We start from the raw sequence: 26,265 nt of genomic DNA on the forward strand, positions 1-26,265 counted from the left end.
GGTCAGCATATAAATAACAAAAAAAAGTGAGTCATTGGATGAAATCTCACACCAATCTCACACCATTAGATCATCATTGATGGCTATTTGATGGCTACAAATCACAAAAGTTGCTGGCCCTATCATTCCTCTAAAATTATTCATATACAAATTCTACGGTTTTAAGTTTTAATATTATTAATAGTTAATCATCATCTATAAATATCCATGGTATGGTTAAAATGTTCATTTACTAGCTAGCTAGTTTAATTTGGAGCTGTGGTATTGTGAAAGAAAGGGATGCCTTAACAAGTTCAATAATCATTTAGTGTCAAATCCTGCAGAAAATGGATTTCACTGTTATGGTTAATCTCATCTTCTTCTACATTGCACAAAAACTTCTTTTACATTAGTTACAACTTACAAGCTTATATAGTTACTACTAAATTAAACATTACGTTTTAAGTACCACAATAATAATCACTATGGTTTAATAGTCCTGATATTTTTATAATCAAAATTGACCGTTTGCCCCCCTAAGATATGTTGATACCCATAATCATACCTTCAAATTCTACAAGGTATAAATATAAAATAAGATTTTAAAAAGTACGTAAAAAAAAAGTTATAGTTTCATTGAACATTACAATCATTAGTATATAAGGAATAACCATTATTATAAAGTATGAAAATATGGAGAAGAATCACAACCATTCAATCATCATCACTATCACTAGGAAAAGAAACTTCAATTATGGAGTGGAAAAAAAATTTGTGATTAGTATATAAGAATTTGTTGTCGGCAACAGTAGCAATATCTTTAAAATTATTTAGAAATTGACATGTTTTTGGTAAGATGCTCAAATTCCACAGGTAGAAAAATGACATAAGAAGCAGCTAAGAAAATTCTTCAAATAATTTATCTAACACATACAGGACAAATCAAATATTCTTAATTAATGATTTTATCTAACAATTTGGGATTAAAATTTCATTTGGACGGAAGTAATAATTTCCTATATTCGTTCCTAAATAACTAATAAGGACAAGAGTTAAACTAAGAAATTAATTTTTTTGTCAATTCTTTAAATTATTTTTATTTTAAATTACAAACTCAATTTTTAAATTTTAAATTTTAATTTTAAATTGTAAACTTAAAAAGAAAAAGAGTAAAAAACATTTTACAATATTCTATTAGTTATTATGATCACTCAATTAATATTCATTTAGTCAAGTGAATTTATGTTAAAAGGTAAATAAATTAATTAAGAAAAAATCTAAGACCAACAATTTTTGTGTTTTGTGGCTAGCACTTAACCATAAAAAAAAGTGAGTGATCTTCTACTTTTCCAACTCTTAGCTTGAAACCTTTTTCCTTTTTTCCAACTCTTGGCTTCAAACCTTTGTGACTATAAATACATGATTATTGTGTGGCTCTATGCAAAACCAAAACTGTTCTATTATATTCCTAATAATCATAATAAGATGATGAAGCCCATTTTTGTTGCATTTTTGCTTTTGGCTTCCCTAATCTTCCTTCCTTCTTCAACTCTAGCTGCTCGAATACTAGCACACAATCAGCGTAAGAGTTTCTATTAGATATATGTATAATTACTTATATATATAGTTATCTAATATCTTGAATTTTTAAATAAATTAATTAATGAATATGTTTTCATTTGATGTGAAGAAAATTAAAAAAAAAAATGATTATGATAATATATATGATATGCTAAGTATGTATTATATGCAGGTGTGAGTGGGAGAAGCGTTGTTAATAAGGGTATTGGATGTGATCCTTCGAATCCTAACAAACCTTGTTATCCGCCCAGGCCACGATGCAAGAACCCCTACAGGCGTAAATGCTACTCGCCACCGCACAATAATTAAGCTCCGACGAGAAACTAATTAAGCCACTTGTTAAAGTTTTTTCAATACATTAAATAGTAGGTGAATTCTTCCAAACCCATGGCAAATTTGTGGGTAAGTTACCCTTGCACATGTGTCTTTATCTCAGCTATTGATCAATAAAATTTTTAACCTTTCATTAATTGATGCATTAAATATTTTCACACTACATTGTATTTTATATTATTTACATTATACCCCATAACTTTATTATACTTGATGCAATACACAAATAGTTGATTTTACAAATCTCTCCCCAAATACCATACAAATCAAAACCTTCCCCAAATACCATTGAAATGTGTACAGCTTCTTCTTCTACCTCTCAAAAGACACTTCAAAAGATCTCACTTCTTCAACCTCACTGCTTCTTTTACCCTTCTATGATCTCACTTCTTCTTCTTCTCTATCCTTCTCCACAGCTGCTTCATCTACCTCAGTGCTTCTTCTACCCTCCCCTTAACTTAAGCGTTTGATTTTTCCGACGACCCACTCGGTGAACCTTCCCCGAAATACCGCCGTAATGTCTACAGCCTGTTTTTCTACCTCGTTCCTCTGATTTCTAGGTCAGTCATCGTCAGGGACAGATTTTCTCGAACCCCCTGGAAGACCCTGCCTTCTGCGTCTTCGTCCAGGGTTACGCGGGTGTCATTTTCTGTGATTTACCGTCGAAGAACGTAAGTGATCCCCTTGCTAGCAAGGTTCCGGTGACCCACGTGCAGAACGCTCTCGGAAAACCCTTGTAAGCCCTACTACTTCTTCATCTAGGTCATTTGTTCGTTTTTTTTGTTTTTTTAGCCAATTTGCGTGATTTGTTCTGTTAATCACTTTCTGTAATCACCATTCATCGAAGAAGATTGATTCAATTTCGAATGCAATAGATGATGATAGTTGTCCATGGTGGTGTTAAATGTTAATCAGATCGATGGCCAGCGATGCATGCTCCTCAAACACGAGACGAGGAATAGGGGGAGCCGGCGGACAACGGGAACTAAGAGCTGGAAATGCAACCTCAAGTTCGCTCCAACCTCAGGATGTAATAGATGGTGTGGCCCCAAAATGCTTCTGCGAAAAATATGCCATCAGTTACATGTCGAAGACAGACACCAACCCAAATAGGTTATTTTTTGGATGCCCATTATTAAAGGTAACCACGCAATTCTTTATGTATGAGAACTAAGATTATGCTAAAATTTGATTAAAATTTGAATTTTCTGGAATGGAGCTTTATACTCTATATTTTGGTTATTCTCCACCTTGCTCAAGTTGTTGTGGTTGTGATTTTGAATTGTTGGGAATTGCATGCCTATTGGTTATGAAAATGATTTGATTTTGTTATGGATGTGATGTTAAATTGGGTTGATTTTGTATATGATTTGATATTGGTGCTGGTTAATTTTGATGAATGACTGAGAATTGGAAAAAAGTTGATTTATTCAAAATAGATCTACCTAGATTAAAAATCATGATTGTGACAAGAATTGAGATGGTACCTGTTCTGATATTAAAAATGGATGCTAAAATTTGAAAGGATTTTATAGATGTAGAATTTAGGGATTAATTACAGTGACGTACATGGATTACATTGAATTGGAGTATTTTGTAACCCCTTACATTAATTGTGTTCTATTCGTTGTAGGTGACAGAAGCACATTGCAAGTTCTTTCTCTGGGTTGATGACCACATTGTTAGGGTCAGAGCGGGGGAGGCTACAAGGGGATCGGGTGACGGGAAGCAGAGTGATGTTGGAAAATACTTGGGAATGGATAACTTGATAGACCATGTAGAGGAAAGAATAGCAAAACTGGAGAAGCTGCTGAACAAGAAAAGTAGAGAAGCAGAGTTGAGGAAAAAGGGTAGAGAAGCAGCTGCAAGAGACATGGATGCTTCATCAAGAACGTCTACTAATTAGCTGCAAACCAGAACCCGAAGCACCTCGATTAGGTTCAGAAACTTAAGAATAATTTTCTTCTTTGCTGAAAATTGCTACTGGAATGTAGAGACACAAATGTTTGAAGCTTTAAAAGCAAAAATTGTCGAAGACGTTCATCTGATTTGGTCAACATGGTTGGAATTTGTTTATGTTTCTAGTTACGTGTTTTTGTTTTACCCATAGATACGTATATGTTATGTGGTATTTATTTTTGTGACTTAGTTACCAAAATTCCCTACTAATTTCAATATCGTATGAAGGCTAATATGTTGTAGTAAGTCAGCCTGAATACCAGAAAATAGCAACCTTTTATTAGTGAAACGAATGCTTAAGATTGCAGTCATGTTATAACTCAATCTTCGGCAATTCTGTAAGAGTAGGAAGGAGAAGGGCATGACAATATACACCGATGATTTGGTGACTTCCATGACAAATCATGCATCCACCACAATAGATAATTGATAAGATCTGTTTTTCTTCTTATATACTAGTGTGCAGCATAAATGTTAAGTTGTGTTAGAATGAAAAAGCTGAAAATAAACTAGAATGTTATGTTAGGCTTTGGAAGTTCTTTTGAATTGCAACTTGTTGGTCAAGTTTAATTGCTTTCCTTTCAGAAAATTTGCTGGATAGGTTTTGAAATTCCTAATCCCTTGAACCTAAATAAATCTTAACACTTGTAGTTTATTTGATCATGATGAATGGCCACTGCTTTGTTCTAATACACATAAATTGTTCAGCAAGCTATGATGCTTAAAATAAGCTATCTTGTCTGTTAACATAATGGGTTTTAAAGGCTTCATCTCATTATGTATTGAAGTTGTAGATCATCATCTTTATACCATTGCACATGATGTATAATACTCCAATTGAAAGATCTGACTTTTTAAAATACCATAACTTCCCATTATTGCTGAATCCTTTGTTTGCTCAATTTGTTTGACTTTATTCACCCCTTCATGTACTTGATTGAATTCCTATTAGTCTATAATCCAAAGTAAATGAACGAGTGTTAATGGGTTGATCATTTCAGCGACGTGGCCGTGGAGGTAGAGTGCAAGCTGGAGTTTGTTCATGGAGTTCTAATGGCTTATTGCAGGTCTTACCAGGTTACCATGTACTGGGTTGCTCTTTTTTTCTTCTTATAAAATAATATTCAACGAGTATATGGCTTATTGCAGGTTTTACCGTCCACTGGACTAGGTCCTGTCATCGTCCAACAAAGCAGTGGTGTATACAAATGTTCTCTTAAAACCCAGGGCCATCATGTAAGTTTCTCTTGTAACATTGCCCGTTTATATGTCCGTTTATATGTCGTCTTTCTTGGTCGAATCGTGTTACATAGGAAAACTTTGGTCGAATTATAGGTCGAATTGTCTCGATTCACGATTATCCCGGATCAGTTCTGGTTAGGTACTAAGGTGTAACATAGTATATGATCAAATGTCATTGAATTTTTTTCCCCAGCGTTTGTTACTTTAATTAACTGAATATTTAGTCTTTCTGTTATACTTGGGATTGGGCTCGGTCAACTAACCTGGAAAGACGTTTATTTTTTGGTAGTTCAAGTCTATCTAAAAGTAAAGTGGGCTATCTATCAACTTGGGCCAGCTACAAAAACAATTAGTGGATAATTCAAGTCAGGATTAATGCAGCAACTGGCTTGAAACCTGTTAAGCCCAACTCTGTCCGGAATTTTAAAGGAAAACCAAGTTTTTCCAGGTAACGATTTATTCCATTTATGTTTGTGTTTACCGTTAAGTTGATTAATGTTTTTTTGGAATATCATTTGTTGATTGAGTACTCGCGTAAATTGTTAATAGGTTAACCGTTATTTCTCACATAATCCCCATACTATGATGGTTAGAAACTGAATAACACCATTATAAATCTCCTGTACATGAGGAAGACTATACGACACATCGAATTAGATAAACTGAGGTTGTTATGCAACCATTTCTATTAATTTTGCCTCTTTCAAACCAATGTAAAACATACAATTGTAAAGACAGGCTGAGAGAAAAAACAGTATGAATTAACCAATGTCATAACAGTTCTAGGGATTCCATTAACAAAAAAAAAAACATAATTAACATCAACTGGAATAGTAAACAAAGAGTTTCAACCAAGTTCCACAATACATGTAGTCGAAGTATATCTAAATGTCAATTATTTCTAGACAGGAAACATCCCTGCAAAATACTTGAGTGTAGACCTTACTGTGATCGGGTGTGGCATTTCTGGGTATCGCCATGCTCTCCTCACCAATAGATTTCTAGTGCCATGTTCGATGTCATACTCTGTCAACACAAGCTCTCTGTACCTGTAATTGACGAGTAACTCTCTTTCCTTTGAATTGTTCACCAACAAAAGTAGGTTTTCATCCACGAATAGTATTGGATTTTCTTTGATGCTTCGACTCGAAAACCTGCAGTATTGCTCTAGTATTCTGTTTCCATTCGCGTCTTCATTCAAGTGCCAAATTGCTGCGACATAACCAAATTCGTTGTGCGTATGAGCGAGGAGTGCAACTTTTTCCTTGTGGGTTAGTAAATTGTGAATGGTATATATTGCACCTACAGGGATAGACACCTCGCTAAATGATTCATCTTCAACACTGTAACATAAAACAGACTTGGGTGTAGCATAGCTATCTCCTGTACCAGTTATCCAATACGCCTGACCATTATTAAAAACAGAGTTAGGGTCAATTTTTTCTACACCAGGGAGACAATCAACGCAGTGAAACCATGTAGAACGCCTTGAACAATATCTAGAGAAAAAAACGTAGGCATCAGCTATGTCCCTTTTGCACATATGTATGACTGTGTATGCATCTGAGTTTGGAACATGACCGAAACCATATACTGGGAAAAACGATCTACCGTGGTCCCTGTGGGGGTCGAAAATTTCTCTAGAGCATTGTGTTGTCGGATTCCATAGCAAAAGTCTTGTGTCGTCTCGTTCACGAGAGAACTTGAAACATATGTTCCCGTTTGACACTCCGACAATACGAAACCACCCATGGACGCCAACTCCGAAAGGATGCTGAACATTCACCTCTTCTCCAGAAGCAGCATTCACTATATATAGTGAATCTGAACCCATTAACAGTAGTGAGTATCCAACATGAAACAAAACATGTTGATCTAACACTTTCTGCCTTCGCATGTGGTGTATGCATGTCTCTGGTTGGCGTAGCTGTCGGTACCAGAATTTATTCAAGCACATACATCTCCCTACAGCTTTGGCACTACTACGCAGGAAGATTTCTTGTAGCAGTTCATCCGGAATAATCGGCAAGGGAAGTTGGTATTTAGCCATTTTACTAGACGCGATCTTCGTAGTCTTGGTTTTCGGTTGTGTTTACTTTGTAGTTTTTGAATTGTTGAAGTCTGTTGCTCTCTTTTAAGTAATTAACCTAAATTAGTCTAACTTATTAATTGTGTGAGATGCAGCATCCAACGAGAATTGATGAGGCAGAATATTGTATTTACCGGTGTTATCGTAATCTCTTTGAACTAGGTGTTTAGTACCATTAAATTTTACTCGTCTACCCAAGATTTTGCCTACCCTAGTAAATAAATTCAGTTGGAATTCCAACATACTCCAATAAGGTTATCTTTTTTTTTTGTTTTTCTTGCTTGAAATTAGATGTAGCCGCAAATTTTCCCTATTAAGTTTACTCACTAATCTGTTAACTTGATTTCCAATTTTTTTTTGACTTATCACAACATTACAACTCCTCATCCTAAAGAAAACCATGTTACTCCCCAAATTATTCATTTTCAATACCTAATTAGGATGTTACCAGCTACCACTGGCACACCCTCATCCATGCAGCCACAGGTAAACATCATTCAAGTTTTCCCCATGATAAAAAAAAGTCGTTGTTACCATAATTTCTTACAAATAATGACCGGAATAAAAAAATACATCCGATGGTAGACTTGTGTGAGACTTGATCAAAAATAAACCCATAGATGTATATACATTAACAAAATAACGAAGTCCAACACCATAATTTACATTAACAAAATCAAAGCTATTACACAGAATACTAACTGAAGATTTCCACAAAAGTAAGCATGAACATATATAGACATGGCTACCGAAACACTTCAACAAAACATTATTTCAACAATAAAACGTTAACAAATTAATCTGTCGTCTTTTGTCCTACGATGATGGTGTTATCTGGTTCACAGAAGAGTCAGAAGAGTGAGATGGCGAATTTCTTCCATACCTCCTACTAGGTCCTGCGATTTCCCTCCTAATAGGTCCTCCCACTGCACCTCCCCCCTGTTGACGGCGGTTGAACCTGCAGTCATTTTGGAAAATTTATTATACAAAAATTAATATAATAAAGTATGTAGACTTACATTCCTAAGTAAACAAGTTATTGTTACCTTGACTCGTGAGGACGCGGTGGTGAACCTTCTTGCCTCCGATGCTGCCGGCGTAATAACCTTTCAGTCTCAAACGCAGCCACCTGTTCATCCTTGTTGAAGTGTACGTTGCATCTGTCCGCTAGCCAGTGTTTGATTTGGTCCGGCAATACGTTGGAGGCATATATCTCATCAACGGCTCTGGGCATTTCAACCGAACGAGTATGGTCCCATGCAAGCATGTGGAATATACCCCAACCTACGTAACTGAGTTCCAGCATAAGCCGTGGAGTTGGTCGAAAGAGAGATCTTATCTTCCCCATGTCGGCTGCGTTGATCCAGTAGTTATGACCGTCTCTAGTTGGGTGGATATGGAGACAGTTGTCTTGTCTGTCAATTAAGTACAGATCAGTGGTTGTGAAGAACGAAAAGTGCCATACAATGTGCTGTGGAATCCTTACATCTTCCTATAGTCAGAGAAACAAAATTAGATGTTAAACAGATTTTGTAAAAAATTAGATAGAAAAACCGTAAAGAAGAGTGGTGTCCGCAGTGCCGGAAGTAGGCTTACATCTGTTGGGAATAGGTTTAGGACAAAAGTCTGTTCAGGGCATCTTCTCACGTTCCTTAAGGCACTGACGTAACTGGCCGGTAGCGACGACGAACCCAAATGTTGAAAAGTCAGTATTGTTAAGAAAAAGAAACCATGGAAGGACAGAACAGAAACTTGAGAAGTAATCAATGTTAAAAAAGAACAAACCATGCAAGGAGAGAAGGTGATGCGTATGGAAAAAATAGTTAACTAAATGAAAAAAATAGTTATCTGCTTACCGGAATTCTGGCTCCATCTTTGTTTGCTAATGTTAGTAAGTAGTCTCTGAAGTTGATAGCCGCCGTGAGTGAATTAGGAGACGGTTTACAAATTACAATGGTGTTGTCAAATGATTTTCTATAGGAAGTCAAGTTTTTCTTTTAAAGAGGGTAAAACCAGAGGTCACAGCGGTTGGAAATGAAGTTGAAGGGATATATTGAAGCCACCAATTAGGATTCGAACCTCATCACTAATCATACCTTTTCGTAAATCTAAACTAAATAATAAATACACATAATAAACTCTATTTGAATTGTATTACTCATGTTTTGGTAAAGGTAAATGTCGTTTAATAACCATTCATTGGTATACGTATCACTAGATGAATAAACATAACGAAGGTTGCACATAATAAAGTTTAAAAATATAACGTTTAGTATTGTGTTCATATTTACGTAAATTATTGAAATCCTGTTTACTAAATTGCTTGACAAAATATACGAAATCATGTATTAACATATCAGAATGTGCTGTTCCATTCATAATTTAACATAAAGAACTTCATATAACATAAGCATATTTTTTAAGACCCACTTTTTTCAATTTCAGTAAGCGCAACACAAAACGTCAATCAAAAATTAACCGAACGTACTTAAAATAACATAACCAGAATAACTTATTGCACGCATTATAGTAATAAGAGTCTATGCAATGGACACAATTATTTTAATGCCTTAGGTATAAATAACTCAGAGCATACTGCCTAACCCCTTAACCAATCGCTCTTCTTTTTTAGATATTTCGTTGTAGTATTTCTTTGCTGCTTCAAGAACTTCTTGGGATTTCAAATTGAACGGATTCATCACCAGATCAATAGCCAGCCGTAATCTAGTGCTATCATTCACCTAGGAGAAAAAACAAATATTTCAGACGCATAGGTTAGATTAAAATTTTGAGATAATATATGAAACCATGAAACGAATTTTATTTTATAACTACCTTAATATTGTAGTTACTCCTCCATTGGCACTCCCTCATCCAGGTTGTCACCCAAACTCCACAATCATTCCTTGTATATGTAAAAAAAGTTTATTGAAGTCTATAACCAACTTAATTCCTAAGGGGAAAAAATCATAGAAGACGAAATGGTACTTGTGCATACGGAAAATGTATTCATCACATGTTAGCAAATTCATTGATGCATCTCAGTGATTGAGAACTCAACAATCAATAATAACTTGTAAGGTTTCTTACGAGTCATCGTTCTGCTCGCCAATTTCTGCAGGGTGTATTATAGGATACTCTGAAATTACTGGTCTGTGTGTTGTTTGGTTAGCATAGAAGGTGGAGTCATCAAGCATCTCCTCAATAAACAGTGCCTGTAATCAAAGTAAAATTTAATTCAGGTGTCAACTCTGGTGTCTGTTTAAGCATTTTAAAATCTGTTTTCCACCATTTAGAAATTGTGCAACACTACCATTAGCTTCGCACATCGACGGCGTCTGGTTCTGCTTGAGACGCATGGTTTGGAATCCAGTAATATTAGGTGTCTTTTTTCTATATCAATTACAACCAGGTACCAGTGCATGTTATCCTCATTCATTGGAACAAAAATCTATGGAAAATATACACAAATAAGTTATATTGGAATAACCGTTTTTTATTTACATTATCATGTATTACGACAATTAAATTATAAAGTTACCTTGCATAACGACTCAAACTCTCCCATGTATTCGTCAGCGTAGTAGCGTTTCAAAGTCTTTGGGGAGTGAGTCCAATTAAGGGCAAATTGCTGAAATTTGATTTTTCAGAAACATGTATAAGATCAATGGAAACCAGGAGATGGAGATCCTCTTAATGGTTTTCACTCACCGAAAATGTAGTCGGTAAAAACCAAAAGCAGGGAAAACCGGTGTCCTTGCGTGCATCACACATCAGCATGCTTGATGTCAGGTTTATGATCTGCTTCAGTGTTCGTTGATTGACGGCCAATAAGAAAAAACATAAACATATATTCCCTTGTTAAAATTATTTTATATGTAACGAGTTTCATTTATGAAATTAACGAAGGCTGAAGACTGAAAAATCCATACCTCGTCCACCAATGGTTTGTTCGGCAGTAGAGTATACATGACTCTCCTGTTAGCGTGCCACAAGTTTGTCTGTGAAATTATCTCTGAATTCAGTTCTTCATCCTCCATATCCGAACCAAAGACGTAGGTTACGACTGAAACTTCGTCCTTGCACAGTGCCATATCAGGTGGGGGACGGAACAGAACAGGCTTCCACTGATACAACGAAAACTAAGCCGTTATATATTAATAGTAGACCAGCACAACAAATCTGTAAAACTTACTTAACATGATATAACTCACCGCAGGTATCTTTGCGGTTTCATTCGCTAGTGGCAATTTTCTGTCAGCCGGGTTGAAGTAGCTAACATATACAGCCTTGTCTAAGCTACTCGTTATAACTGGTTCTGTAGCTGTCTTCTTTCCAGTACCATCATCGCTAAACAAACTTCGGCGAATAACATAATCATCTGGAGGTGTCTGTTCACACTTAAGAGACATTGAACAACACTTTGTAGCCATATGCGATTTTGAATCCGCGGCTTCATGAATGCTTGACATGTTGGATCTAATCTTCTTGGACGAATCCAGATTCCTCTCAAGAGTACCGGAAGGCATGCTGAATCCACTCATGATCACAGGCATTAATGTGGGGCTGAAGTTATCGGGCGGCCCATTCCGAAGATTGATTGTTTGTGGCATAGTTCCAAACACAGGATAACACGTCTTGGTCTGGGAAGCAATCAGGTTTGAAAGTGTATTCATCATCATCGATATTTGCGTTACCACTTCTTTTAGGGAAGGTTCTACGACTGTAGTTTTACCGAAGTCGTCGCCTATCTCTTTGCTGGCTCCACCGTTAAAGTTTACATGTAGTCGCTGGTCATGCATGGTGCTTCCTCGGAGACTATGAGAAAACAAAACTTAAAAATATGAATACAGTATATTCGGAATCGTTATAAAAGGACTCCACTAGTTTCTGTAAATGTTATTTAATTCTAACCTTGATGACAGTTCTATGACTTCCTTGTCGACAAGTTTTCTTGACATTTTTCTGCTTTGTTCCTTTTTGGCTTCGTCCTCTCCCTTTTCTATTTTTTGTGTTGAGCGTCGCTTTCCTCTGCCAGCCATTGGGTGTTTTAGCTGTTTAATTTTTTTATTTAAAAAAAAAACATGAAAAAATACTGCAACATGTTCAGTTAATGAGTTGCACTCCACTAGCAAGCACACTTTCTTAAAAGAATGACAAACATGGTAGGTTGCCCCTACTATTCAAAGGAGTTTTGACAATTGAGTGATATTTGGATTTTGGCCTTTAATATATCTGGCAGTTTACGTTTCCAGTTTATATTCCTAAATTTTTGAATACAAATAATTTACATAAATATCTGTTTTCTTATTGGTAAAAGATAAGGCTGCAACCAATTTTTTTTAAATTATTTTCGTTTAGTCGAGGTACTGATCCTTTAAATCTATTTGAATTTATTCAGCTCAATACATGTGTTTAATTTCCTTTTCTGTAGTCAAGGCTATTCAACATTTTCTGGTAACCGTCTTTTTTTTTTCCTTTTCCCAATCGGTGACTGGAAGATTTGTTTTAATTTCCGTAATGAATGCTTGTCTACGTAAAGATGCTCACAAAGTAACATGCTCATATAACAGAATTGTGTTTGTTGTTATCTCTTGTTGTTTCACACACTCGGTCAAAGATTTAGTCCGCAACAGAGTTTAATGCGACGGCTAAACACTCTTAAATGTTATCATCGAAATAATACACGTATTTGCTGCTAGGTCAATAAAAGGGGAATTTCTATTCCATTTCCTATGAGTTATATTCCTTTTCATTAACTATGTGTATACCATTACCTGTCTCCCACACAGATCTTTCATTTTTTGTTTTGTCATGGTCACTCATCATCTAACTTATGGTGCACCCTAATTTATTGACTTTTTTGCTTTCCACCATTAGGCCCGTTACCTATCACTTATTGGAGACTGAACTTCCCATCCCTCATCACAAAGCACTTCCTTCCCCGAAAGATAATAACAAAACCTAAAACTAACTATCAGAAATGTGTTTGGAAGTTTTTCATTAGTATCATAACTTATTTTTATTTTTTAATTTTATAAATAAATACTAAATTTTATTATAATAATAAAAAATTATAATATACTAAAATAGAGTACTATAAAATAAATATTATATATAAAATACTAAATAAATATAAAATAAGTTTGTTTAGAAATGAATTTACAAAATTGATTTTGATGAAAAGTAAGTTTGGATTAACGTGATTTATGTTTGGCAATATTTGTATCAAAAATAAATATTGTATGGATTATACTACTCAACATCACTACACCTGACTCAGCGAACCGTTCCCATTGTACCGAAAACCGGCATACAATAAACAATATACACGAAGTCGTTCAATAAAAGACCAAGCGATCAAACCGCGAACCCTAAACCGTCCACGATGAACCGGAAACCGCCTAACGATAAAGCATAGACACATAACCATTCATGATAAGACCTAATGACTAACTCGTACAATTTGAACCGTACACATTGAACCGGAAACCGCCAAACGATAAACCAGAGGCACATAACCATTCACCTTAAGATAGCTAACGACCAAACCGTGAACACTAAACCGTTAACATTGAACCGGAAACCGCAAGTCAATAAACCATCGGCACGAAGACCATTCAGTATGAGATGTAATCACTACACCTGACTCAGCGAACCGTTCTCATTGTACCGAAAACCGGCATACAATAAACAATATACACGAAGCCGTTCAATAAAAGACCAAGCGATCAAACCGCGAACCCTAAACCGTCCACGATGAACCGGAAACCGCCTAACGATAAACCATAGACACATAACCATTCATGATAAGACCTAATGACTAACTCGTACAATTTGAACCGTACACATTGAACCGGAAACCGCCAAACGATAAACCAGAGGCACATAACCATTCACCTTAAGATAGCTAACGACCAAACCGTGAACACTAAACCGTTAACATTGAACCGGAAACCGCAAGTCAATAAACCATCGGCACGAAGACCATTCAGTATGAGATGTAATCACTACTCCTGACTCAGCGAACCGTTCTCATTGTACCGAAAACCGGCATACAATAAACAATATACACGAAGCCGTTCAATAAAAGACCAAGCGATCAAACCGCGAACCCTAAACCGTCCACGATGAACCGGAAACCGCCTAACGATAAACCATAGACACATAACCATTCATGATAAGACCTAATGACTAACTCGTACAATTTGAACCGTACACATTGAACCGAAAACCGCCAAACGATAAACCAGAGGCACATAACCATTCACCTTAAGATAGCTAACGACCAAACCGTGAACACTAAACCGTTAACATTGAACCGGAAACCGCAAGTCAATAAACCATCGGCACGAAGACCATTCAGTATGAGATGTAATCACTACACCTGACTCAGCGAACCGTTCTCATTGTACCGAAAACCGGCATACAATAAACAATATACACGAAGCCGTTCAATAAAAGACCAAGCGATCAAACCGCGAACCCTAAACCGTCCACGATGAACCGGAAACTGCCTAACGATAAACCATAGACACATAACCATTCATGATAAGACCTAATGACTAACTCGTACAATTTGAACCGTACACATTGAACCGGAAACCGCCAAACGATAAACCAGAGGCACATAACCATTCACCTTAAGATAGCTAACGACCAAACCGTGAACACTAAACCGTTAACATTGAACCGGAAACCGCAAGTCAATAAACCATCGGCACGAAGACCATTCAGTATGAGATGTAATCACTACTCCTGACTCAGCGAACCGTTCTCATTGTACCGAAAACCGGCATACAATAAACAATATACACGAAGCCGTTCAATAAAAGACCAAGCGATCAAACCGCGAACCCTAAACTGTCCACGATGAACTGGAAACCGCCTAACGATAAACCATAGACACATAACCAGTCATGATAAGACCTAATGACTAACTCGTACAATTTGAACCGTACACATTGAACCGGAAACCGCCAAACGATAAACCAGAGGCACATAACCATTCACCTTAAGATAGCTAACGACCAAACCGTGAACACTAAACCGTTAACATTGAACCGGAAACCGCAAGTCAATAAACCATCGGCACGAAGACCATTCAGTATGAGATGTAATCACTACACCTGACTCAGCGAACCGTTCTCATTGTACCAAAAACCGGCATACAATAAACAATATACACGAAGCCGTTCAATAAAAGACCAAGCGATCAAACCGCGAACCCTAAACCGTCCACGATGAACCGGAAACCGCCTAACGATAAACCATAGACACATAACCATTCATGATAAGACCTAATGACTAACTCGTACAATTTGAACCGTACACATTGAACCGGAAACCGCCAAACGATAAACCAGAGGCACATAACCATTCACCTTAAGATAGCTAACGACCAAACCGTGAACACTAAACCGTTAACATTGAACCGGAAACCGCAAGTCAATAAACCATCGGCACGAAGACCATTCAGTATGAGATGTAATCACTACTCCTGACTCAGCGAACCGTTCTCATTGTACCGAAAACCGGCATACAATAAACAATATACACGAAGCCGTTCAATAAAAGACCAAGCGATCAAACCGCGAACCCTAAACTGTCCACGATGAACTGGAAACCGCCTAACGATAAACCATAGACACATAACCAGTCATGATAAGACCTAATGACTAACTCGTACAATTTGAACCGTACACATTGAACCGGAAACCGCCAAACGATAAACCAGAGGCACATAACCATTCACCTTAAGATAGCTAACGACCAAACCGTGAACACTAAACCGTTAACATTGAACCGGAAACCGCAAGTCAATAAACCATCGGCACGAAGACCATTCAGTATGAGATATAATCACTACTTCTGACTCAGCGAACCGTTCTCATTGTACCAAAAACCGGCATACAATAAACAATATACACGAAGCCGTTCAATAAAAGACCAAGCGATCAAACCGCGAACCCTAAACCGTCCACGATGAACCGGAAACCGCCTAACGATAAACCATAGACACATAACCATTCATGATAAGACCTAATGACTAACTCGTACAATTTGAACCGTACACATTGAACCGGAAACCGCCAAACGATAAACCAGAGGCACATAACCATTCACCTTAAGATAGCTAACGACCAAACCGTGAACACTAAACCGTTAATATTGAACCGGAAACCGCAAGTCAATAAACCATCGGCACGAAGACCATTCAGTATGAGATGTAATCACTACTCCTGACTCAGCGAACCGTTCTCATTGTACCGAAAACCGGCATACAATAAACAATATACACGAAGCCGTTCAATAAAAGACCAAGCGATCAAACCGCGAACCCTAAACCGTCCACGATGAACCGGAAACCGCCTAACGATAAACCATAGACACATAACCATTCATGATAAGACCTAATGACTAACTCGTACAATTTGAACCGTACACATTGAACCGGAAACCGCCAAACGATAAACCAGAGGCACATAACCATTCACCTTAAGATAGCTAACGACCAAACCGTGAACACTAAATCGTTAAGATAGCTAACGACCAAACTGTGAACCGTAAACCGTATACGTTGAACCAGAAACCACCAAAGAGTAAACTATTAGCACGAAACCGTTTACTCTAAGGCGTATTCCCCATAGTTCTGAAAACCGGACCGGACCGGCAGGTTCAACCGGAAAAACCGGGAATCGGTCAGTTAAGCAGTCCGGGTAAGCTGAAAAACCGGCTAGCAAAAAATCGGTTTAAAAACCGGTCGAACCGGTTTAAAAACCGGTCGAACCGGCCGGTTAACCGGTAAACACGTCGAGCCTGCCGATTTTTTTAACGGTTTTTTAACGGTTTTTTATTAAATTAATATATTGAAAAGTATTTTTAGGTTTTTTAATAATTATATTTAATATTTAATTTAACCGGTTGAATTCCTGCTAAACCCCGATCGAACCATAGAACCATTGAACCAGTAACCTTACCGGTTCATTTACCGGTCCGGTTCTCGCAAACTTGGTATTCCCTACTCACTAAACCCGTACACGCTGCACCGTGCAAATTGAGCCGGAAACCGGCAATCAGTAAACAATATACACGAAGCCGTTCACTAAAAGGCCTAGCGATTAAACCGTTAACCCTAGACCGTAAATATTTAGCTTTTTGTGAATGATTCTCCTTTATCTCTAAAATTTATGTTTTATTAGTTTTAACTAAAAATAATGTTTCCCACTTTTTATATGTTATTTTTATTTTGGTATATAACTATTAATTTTATTAGAGAATTAATTAGTAACATCTATTGAGTTATGTAAATTAAAATGATAATGTAGTATACAAAAATTGTTACTGCCTATGCTATATAACCTGTTATGATTCATAGCATATGGCGATATTTACGCAATTAAATTTCAATTTCGCCATACTAGATAAAGTTATGACATCTTCTTTTTTCAAGAAGAAAGTATAAACCGAACCTAGTGGTATCAATAAAATCATATACATGTAGGTGAATACAATGTAATGTAATTAAGGCCATTAAATAATATTCCAATTAGGTAGGTGATGGTTAGTCTTGGACTACGAGTAAGAAGATTGTGCAATAAAGTGGAGACCATGCTGCATGACTACAAGAAGGAGGAAATGAGTTGGTGGTCTAAGCATCAAAAACTACAACTTCAAACTATATGCTTACAAATTCTAACCCATACAACATGGATACTAGAAGGAAACCCTCAACCATGGCAATCGAATGTTTGGAAATGTTCCATGGAATCGATCGAACTGCATTCAGGATGCTGACGCAAGTCCTTCACCGTGAAGTTAAACAGTCCCTGATGGTCATGGCATTTCTACTGTCACTGGAGACAATGGGACTGAATGGTATTGTGCAAACAGCCATAAAAAAAGAAGGCTGGTTTATGAACAGTCTTGCCGATGAATGTGTCATCTGTTTGCAATGCCTAGTATGTCATGAGTTCTCTGAGTTTGTGGAGAAGTCCAGAAAACTCGAAACCCTTGGAAACGTGCTGAAAACTGAGCTCACGTTATATCAGGTTCATAGGATGAGATCCGTCCTCCTAACTCTAATTCCCGATACCCTATCAACCATTTGCGCAAGAATTATGGGCGACATAACGATGGATGCGCTGTGGTTGGAGTACCAGAGGACTCCTAAAGAACTACTGGGTTTCAACACACTTGACCAGTGCATATCCGTTGCACAAGAGGCATTGAGTAGACATAACAATGGCCGAGGATTCCAAATGCAACAAGGAGGAAGGCAAACTGATCCAGATAAGGGAAAGCAGAAGTACGTCTGCAAGGAGCTGGATGACGCGGAACGTCCAAAGACACTGACCGTATGCTTCGGTCGAGAGTCCGTGCCCACTGCAGAGGGCATTGCTGAGTTTTTCTGCAACATGTTTGGTCATGTGGTTCAAAGGGTGACAGTCATGCCTCGGAGGGACAAGGACTCGGGTGATTTTGCTTTCGTTCTTTTCAACGATGCATCAATCCCCCGCATTATAATGGGGGACAAAAATGTCGTTCATCATACGATACAAGGCATGAAATGTTGGATACGATGGTGGACAGGAACACATTATCGCTGTGTGAATTAGTCATGTAATTTACGATAAAGGTTAGTTTCTTTTTTTTTTCCAAAATAATCCAGTTCAAACAGAATCTTTACTTGTTAAGGGAGATGAAATATTCGTTGTAGTCTCATTTTTAATATCCAAGTTAGATGATCTTTCCATGTTACTTGATTCTGTTGATAGAACCTTGATCGATCCGGTTCCTTATTCGGCTGTAGTCATGAAGTTTAAATTGGAAATAACAAACCATACGACCATTAATTAAGTTAATGTCGTTTAGAGTCCTTCACCATGTACCTCCCAAACAGAAGATATTTTTATGAACTAGAAGTTACTGGGACTAACGTATAAGACATAGCAGGAATGTTTTTACAACTGTATTACTTGAAGTTCACCCTTTTTAGTTGGTCATTTTAGATTCGGACTGGTGTATGTGGCAGACAATCTGTGTTTAAGTTTTAATTTTATTCGTGGGCCCTAAAGGTGTTGTTAGGAAAAAAAATTTACTTTTTCAAAAACTCACTAATTATACATTATCACGAAGAATTCTAAATGACATTTAAGTGGGCCCGTGAGAATGTACGTGTTTTGGAAATATAGTACGTTTCTTTTTTTTCCTTGATTTTTTTTGGAAACCCAAAACAGGGAGAGTGCTGCAACTTAAAAATAACAAAGTTAAAGAAACAAATAAACCCAGCATTCTTGAGGGATTACAATATTGTTACAATTATTTTGTTATGGCCACAAACAAATGTTAAACAAGAAGAATACTTAAAACTGTAACAGTTAACCGGAATTTTTTTTCAAATTTAATGCTTAAAATAATCCATTATTTTCCCACATACTAATGTTGTCATATATGATACGTGTGTATAGGATCATTTGCATTCAGTAGCATTGGATTTGCATACTATAGCAGTCAAACATAGACTCAATAAAATAGAAACCAAGCATAGACGCAATAAAATAGAAACCAACATAAGCACCATAAATACAAACCATTATGCTATCAAAGCTGATCACCAAATGTCAAACACATTACATCAGATACAAAATAACACATTAAGGATAACATTTTGATTAATTACAGTACACATTATAGTTTATATGCTCTCCATAAATCTGTTAATTTGACCCCTGGTTGACAGACGATTCAGGAGAGGTCTGGGGTCGGTGTCGCTTACTAGGACCTGCCTCAGCCCCCCCACCATGTTGCCTCTTGTTGACACTGTAGTTGAGTCGAAAAAACTTAGGCATAAAACATGAAAACATGAGAAATTATACAACAAAATTATGGTCCATTGTTACTCACCCTGATTGCTGAGTATCGAAAGTTTGCTGTTGTTGGATCCGGCGGTGATTCCTCAGGAACATCTCGGTCTGGTAGACTCTAAGTTGGGCTTCTTTGTTGAAGTAAGCCCCGCACACTGAAGCTAAGCGTTGAACGATATAGTCAGGCAAAACCTTTGCCGCATACAGTTCATCAACAACACACGGAGGTTCATCTTTCCGGTTAATGTCCCTTACGAGCATGTAGAAGACTCCCCAGCCGACGTACCTAAGCTCCACACTCAGCAAAGAACTTCTTCTGTACATACGCCGTATCTTTCCTAAATCAGCTGCCTTTATCCAGAACCTGTTACCTTCTTGCTTGGGTGTGATGTGGAGGCAATTGTCTTGAGTGTCAACGAAATAAAGATCAGTGGTACTGTACCACTTGAAGAGATGCACAATATTAGGTGGGAATTCAACATCATCCTGTGGCGGAACAAGACAAAACCATGGTAAGTTAATTTTCCAAACATTTTTTAACATTTGGTCATAACAACAAAATAATGCAAAATTGTGGATATACGTACATCTGTTGCAAAAAGCCCAAACACATAGAACTGGTTGTACGATTGTTGAATGTTCCTTAATGCATTAACATACCTAAACCAACACGTAGAAACAACAACGAATAAAACAGAGTGGCCAGAAACCATAAAACAAGGGAGTAGCCAAACATTTTCTCACTCTTTATTTAATTAATCAATGCGTTCAGTTATTTCAATATGTTCTATTTTATCATTTACAGATACGGCTGCTATCAAACGAGGTGGCAAAAATTAGAGAAGAAGGTTACCGGAAACCGCCCTCCATTATAGATTAATTACTTCAACGATTACTGTGGTTGAAGGGAGGGAGTTGCCAACGAAATTTTCAGACGAACAATAGTTGCTTTATCAACGTAACTTGTTTCCTTCTTCAGTTGCTTTGCTATGTGACTATGTTAGTTGAGAATTTATTAATCCTTTTAATGTAAAATTAATCGAAACGTCGAGTCAGTTGTAGAGTGTAGTTATTATTAGCCAAGTCTGTGTTATCCGAAATTTTCGAAAAGGTAACATAAAATTGATTATCAAAATGTTTTGGAAATGTGTCGTTTGTAAATGTGCACAGATTTTTTTTTAATTTTATGAAGTTTAATAATTTTCGTAAAAGAATCTAGATATAAAGGATAATAGTTACGAAATAGTTAGTCACACGCATGTTAAAAAAGAGAAAAAGAAACCCAATAATCAGGTTATATAAAAAAGTGAATTTAATTTTAAAAAGTTTAATACGTTTGTTTCGACTTTCTAGCGATTTTGATTTAATCTAGCATTAATTTCGGTAGTATCAATTGTTGAAGAATTTAATTTTCAAAGGAAATGGTAGTAGTTACGTATAAACCGACTTATTAAATTAATGCGGTTAATAGCAATCAATTAGTAATTGATTTTTTCGTAGGAATTTTTTTTTTTGGAGTTAAACTAAATTTAATTTAGTGTTTCGTTGGAAACGAATTTCTAAGGAGAGGGATTTACGGGGAGTTATTGGGATAGAAGAGAATATTTGTTGGAGATTATCGAAAACCACAACGTTTAAGTAGCTGAATAAAGTACTCACTAAATTTTTTTGTAAAAACGCGGCGTTTTTAACCCCTCATTTTTTTACTTTATATATTCCTCTCAGTCACAAGCGTGCAAGATAAGTATCCTTATGTAATCACTATTCACCTTCCATCTTCCTTTAAAAAAAAAAACCCTTACAGCAACCCCAGCATAACTCAGAATACACTGCTGTAGGCATCGACTCCAACAGCTTCGTCTCGGAGAATATGTCAAACAAGGTGAAACTCTATCCTAAATCTTATCCTGATAGTGGTCTTTAGTTTATCATCATCTGCATTTAGTGTCAATGTACTAAAAATGCAATCGTAGTAAAATCAAACTAAGATGGTTAGAGCATTTATTAAATGATTGGGGGAATGATTTGGGTTTCTGATTTGATCGTCTGTAAAGGATTTTATGCATTTAGGTTTGATTAAGATTGTTCTGCTCAACATTAAATAGATCACGAAAGTAATTGATTATAACAAAATATAGTTGCACTGTGTGTGGAAAAATTGAACCACTTAGTTTCCAATTTCAAAAACATGCATGTGTGTTGATTTTTAATCAGAAGCTTCTGCTGTATGGGTTTTCTTAAATGAACGCTGACCTTTTTCTTTCTGAACTTGGCATCTGTGTGACACTTGCCATAGACGACGACTTCGAAGGACAAGGGTAAGAGAGTCCAAGAGATTGATAATGGTACGACACAAAGCTACAAGATGAGGTTTCTGAAGCCAATAATAAGGCCTTCAATGTTCAAACTGGTAACTAACACCCGTTTCGGTAACACCTGTTAATTTTAGTTTTTTTTTGCAATGCTATCGATGTTTTGACAGAACTTCACCAATTTGTAACAGTCATTACCTATAACTCCCGATCAGCTACCAAACCGTACCCCCTACCTGGACCTGGTTGTTCCTGACGGAAGGAATAACCCCTGTAGGTGCTTCTGGACACAGCTCCAAAGTGGGAAAATTGCATTGACTCGAGGCTGGGAGGAGTTCTATCAGATGTACAAGATCAATCTGGACTCCATGCTATATTTCACACACAAAGGAAACTCCACTTTCCAAGTTAGGATTTTTGATTTTGGTGGTATTGAGAACTCGTACCAACTCCGTGATCCTGAAGAACCACCATATATAAGGACTGGTAATTATGAAATTGCAAAGTGTATCAACATCCCTCCTTCAGCCAGTGCTAGAGCGGTTGCCGCAAAGGTCAAAAGCAAGTGGCCTTTCTTTGTGATGGACCTAACTGCTCCCATGATGTCGTCGAGATTATTGGTAAGCGCTAAGTTGTTAAGACAGTTTGGTTGGAATGATGTTTTACTGAAGTAAGCGTTAAAGTAGATAATGCTAACTGAAATTTCTTGTGCTATAAACAGCCGAACGTCCCTCATCTCAGTAACTTCACTGGTCAGAGACACCGTCTCATCCTCACACACGGCCACATACAGGTCGAAGCTACATATACAAGGTATAGTGAAAAAAGGGATGGAAGCTTCGGCGTCATTTCTGGAGGATGGGAGAACTTTGCTTCATTGTGCAACTTCAAGCCAGGCGGCGTGGGTGTCTTCGAGGTGATATCAACGGAGCCAGTGACGATCATCCAGGTCAGATGCAGATAGGATGCAGAAGGATGAGTGACTGAAGGCGCTTAGCCCCTGTGTTTGACCTCAGTGTCAAAATATATCATGATACGACTTTTGCATTAGGTTTATATGTGTTTTGTTTGTTGAACAGTTATAATGACTTTTTTTTTTTGGTGTTATGAAATTGAAAACAACTTTTGGTAGTAACCCTAAAACAAAATCGCATTCGCAAATGATATACTTTTCTGCTCGTTTTTTTAATTGAGTTTTCCATTTTAACTTGATTGGACAGAAATTAGTTTTCCAAGTACAAAAGGCAGAGTTGCCTTAATTTTTTTAACTATGATGTATAGCCGGAATAAATGTTTGATGGCCTTTACAAAAATTTATAAAAAAAATCTGGCCCAATAGGCATGGAAGAAAACAAAACCTCGTATCTTTTTATGTGATGCTATCCCTTATATGTTGGGCTTTAAATTTACAATGTAAAGGGGGTTTTTTTTAAAAAAATTGATTTTATTTGACCTCAAAATGTTAAAGAAAAAAAAGTAAATCGAGAAACATGAAAACACCGGTAATGTTTGAATGAAGTCGTATGTGAACACTTTTTGTTTTTTTTAACTTGGTTTAATGAGAAATGTTTTTCTTTTTTGACACATGAACAGAATAGTAAAAATTTTTTAGGCCCAATCAATGCGTAAAATAGCCCAACCGTCGTTTATTTTAATCAAGCAAGGGTGGGTAATTTATTGTTGTTGGGCTTGGATCTCAGTTGGGTCACTGGTCTAGAGTGGAGTGTCTGCCTTTTTTTTTTAATTATTTTGCAGGTCCAGCGCATAGATAAGAAGCGGTGGATCTTGAAGAGAAGAACGAGAACCACTAATTGCCGATTCTAATGAGATAAGACTTTATCCACATCCAATATCACTCTATCCAACACCAAGCGAGGGTTCTACAAATGGGCAGATTCTCTTCAACCCCATCAACGCTCGTGAGGTTGAGGTTTTCCCTAATTTCTTTAATCGTCACAATTAGCGGTAGTATCATGGATGCCCTGAATCGACTCACAGGATGGTTTGTTTCTCGCTAAATCAAAGTGGCTCTTTCGTCGATACGATGGTAAGTTCTTCTCCATTTATGGAATAATTCGTGAAGTCATTATATTAGGTTGTATACTTGGAGATGATTTTGTTGGAACACGGTTGTTAACGTATATAATTTATTTGATGAATGACTTATCGAGTGTTTTATACCTGATGTGTCTTTCTGGGATTTCAGATTGTGTTCGGGAAGCAGTGTTCTTTCAAAGTGTTGCTGGGTGGACATTTGTGTTCCAAGATGCACATTGGTTGATGAAATTGACAGCAATGGGGTTGCCGTCGCCATTCAGATCCTGGAAACTGCATTTACATGTGAAGCCACTCAATAACCGAACCCAAAGCAGCCAACACGTCTGACTATGAAGGTAAGACAATGGCGTGATGGTTGTAATGTGAATAAAATTTTAAGGGTTACTAGGTTAGGCTCTTTTAATACAATGTTGTCGGAGTCAATATTGTCGGAGATACCAGCGGGTGACGGAAAAAAGTTTTGACTCAGAAAAAATATAGATGCTCGTGTATGTTTGAATGAAAGTTGGTATGGAGTTGTTGGTTTCTTAGCGCTAAGGCTTGGGTATTTTGTTGTTTTTTTGTACACTGGTAAATCCATGATGAATTCCTTATGACACTACTGAGTGAATATATGATTGAATTTTCGAGGTTGATCGGTTTCCATCACGAGCAGTGGATGTGGGAAATGATTTTCCGTATCACTTCCTGCTGGTCGTTATGAAAACATTTCAAACTTGACTACTCAAACTTTGATTCGCTCAAAGTGGATCACAAATAATTCGTATAAGGATTTAACATGTACTTGAAAACCACAAAATATCCATGTTTTAGTCCTAAGAACTCAGGAAGTGCATACCAACCTTCATTTAACCATACACTATCATCTACATTCTTCCGTCTGACTTTCATTCCGTCACCAGTTGGTAGCTCCGACAAAATTGGAGTTGATAATCATTCCCACTTGGTTTTGTCTCGAGTAATTCATAATTTTCCTACGTAGCGGAACACCGTATATGTTTCACGAACAGTTGTACTTATACCTTTTCCACATACTTATGCACGGAAGACAAAAGCAAAATATTAACTAACCGTATCTCATCTCAATGCACGACGAGGATGCGCGAAGGGAACAGATGACGTTGCTTCTCCCCCAAGAGATCAGGAAGATGGTGAAAATGAGAAGGACCATTCCCAAACCAACTTAGGCACTTGAGCTGCGGGACCGATTCATTTTCCCACGGAAGAAATCCGTCTAAAGGTAAAAAAAAAAGATGCTTCTTGTTGTAATTTAGAGTACAAGTGTCTCGGATGGTGTTTGGGCGCATGCAGTAGACCTATTAAAATAATCTGATTAATGTATGGTTGGTCCATGTGATGTATTTATTTGAATTTATATACTTATATTTAACATAGGCTGTTGTTGTGTATGTAGGTGGAACACTGGGAAAGAAAATTGATGAAGAACCTAGAACCCAAAGGCTAAAGGGTAACTAGCAGTTTCGTGGATCCTTTTTTTTTTCTTCTTGTTGAATTAATTGAATTTTTTGATTCATCTAATGTGTATAGTTGTCGTGATGAGTTTTCTTAATATCAGGTCCTAATACTAAACAATGTTACGGATGCTGGATGACTACATTCTGGAAATATTCAAGCTCTCAATGCCGGGAAGGAAAACCCTGCCTGTCAAAGTAAAATCATGCCGTAGTCAAGTAGCTGAGAAGATAGAAATCTTCGTTATTGTACAACTTAAAGGAAATGTCGGCAGTGTTTCAAACATTTATTGTTTCTAGTGTTAAATTCAGTCAGTATGTAAGAGTCTAACAACCTCAAAATATTATTGAACCTAACAATCGAAAATATGATA

General features: G+C 37.0%; 1 protein-coding gene across 8 annotated transcripts; it reads left to right on the plus strand.

The window, feature by feature from the left end:
* The first annotated feature begins 1,172 nt into the window (after nucleotides 1-1,172).
* On the plus strand, nucleotides 1,173-26,265 carry LOC130977097 (uncharacterized). 8 transcript variants are annotated; one of them, XR_009084836.1, is made up of 14 exons: nucleotides 1,173-1,561; nucleotides 1,733-1,962; nucleotides 2,310-2,629; nucleotides 2,809-3,034; nucleotides 3,527-3,831; nucleotides 4,854-4,919; nucleotides 5,002-5,088; nucleotides 5,384-5,542; nucleotides 22,346-22,459; nucleotides 22,553-22,981; nucleotides 23,083-24,408; nucleotides 24,568-25,659; nucleotides 25,834-25,887; nucleotides 25,996-26,265. XR_009084836.1 is itself a non-coding variant. In XM_057902107.1 (5 exons), the coding sequence occupies exons 2-5, from the start codon at nucleotides 1,948-1,950 to the stop codon at nucleotides 3,797-3,799; spliced, it is 690 nt and encodes a 229-aa protein (XP_057758090.1). In that variant the 5' UTR covers nucleotides 1,361-1,561; nucleotides 1,733-1,947; the 3' UTR covers nucleotides 3,800-4,469. The 8 variants fall into 8 exon arrangements, 1 of the variants encoding a protein (XP_057758090.1); XR_009084834.1 differs by having other exon boundaries at nucleotides 1,178-1,561; nucleotides 1,733-2,629; nucleotides 24,568-24,754; nucleotides 25,517-25,659; XR_009084835.1 differs by having other exon boundaries at nucleotides 1,178-1,561; nucleotides 1,733-2,629; nucleotides 24,568-24,754; nucleotides 25,528-25,659.

Source organism: Arachis stenosperma, chromosome 4 (genome assembly GCF_014773155.1).
Source record: "Arachis stenosperma cultivar V10309 chromosome 4, arast.V10309.gnm1.PFL2, whole genome shotgun sequence".
In the NCBI taxonomy this organism is placed as follows: Eukaryota; Viridiplantae; Streptophyta; class Magnoliopsida; order Fabales; family Fabaceae; genus Arachis; species Arachis stenosperma.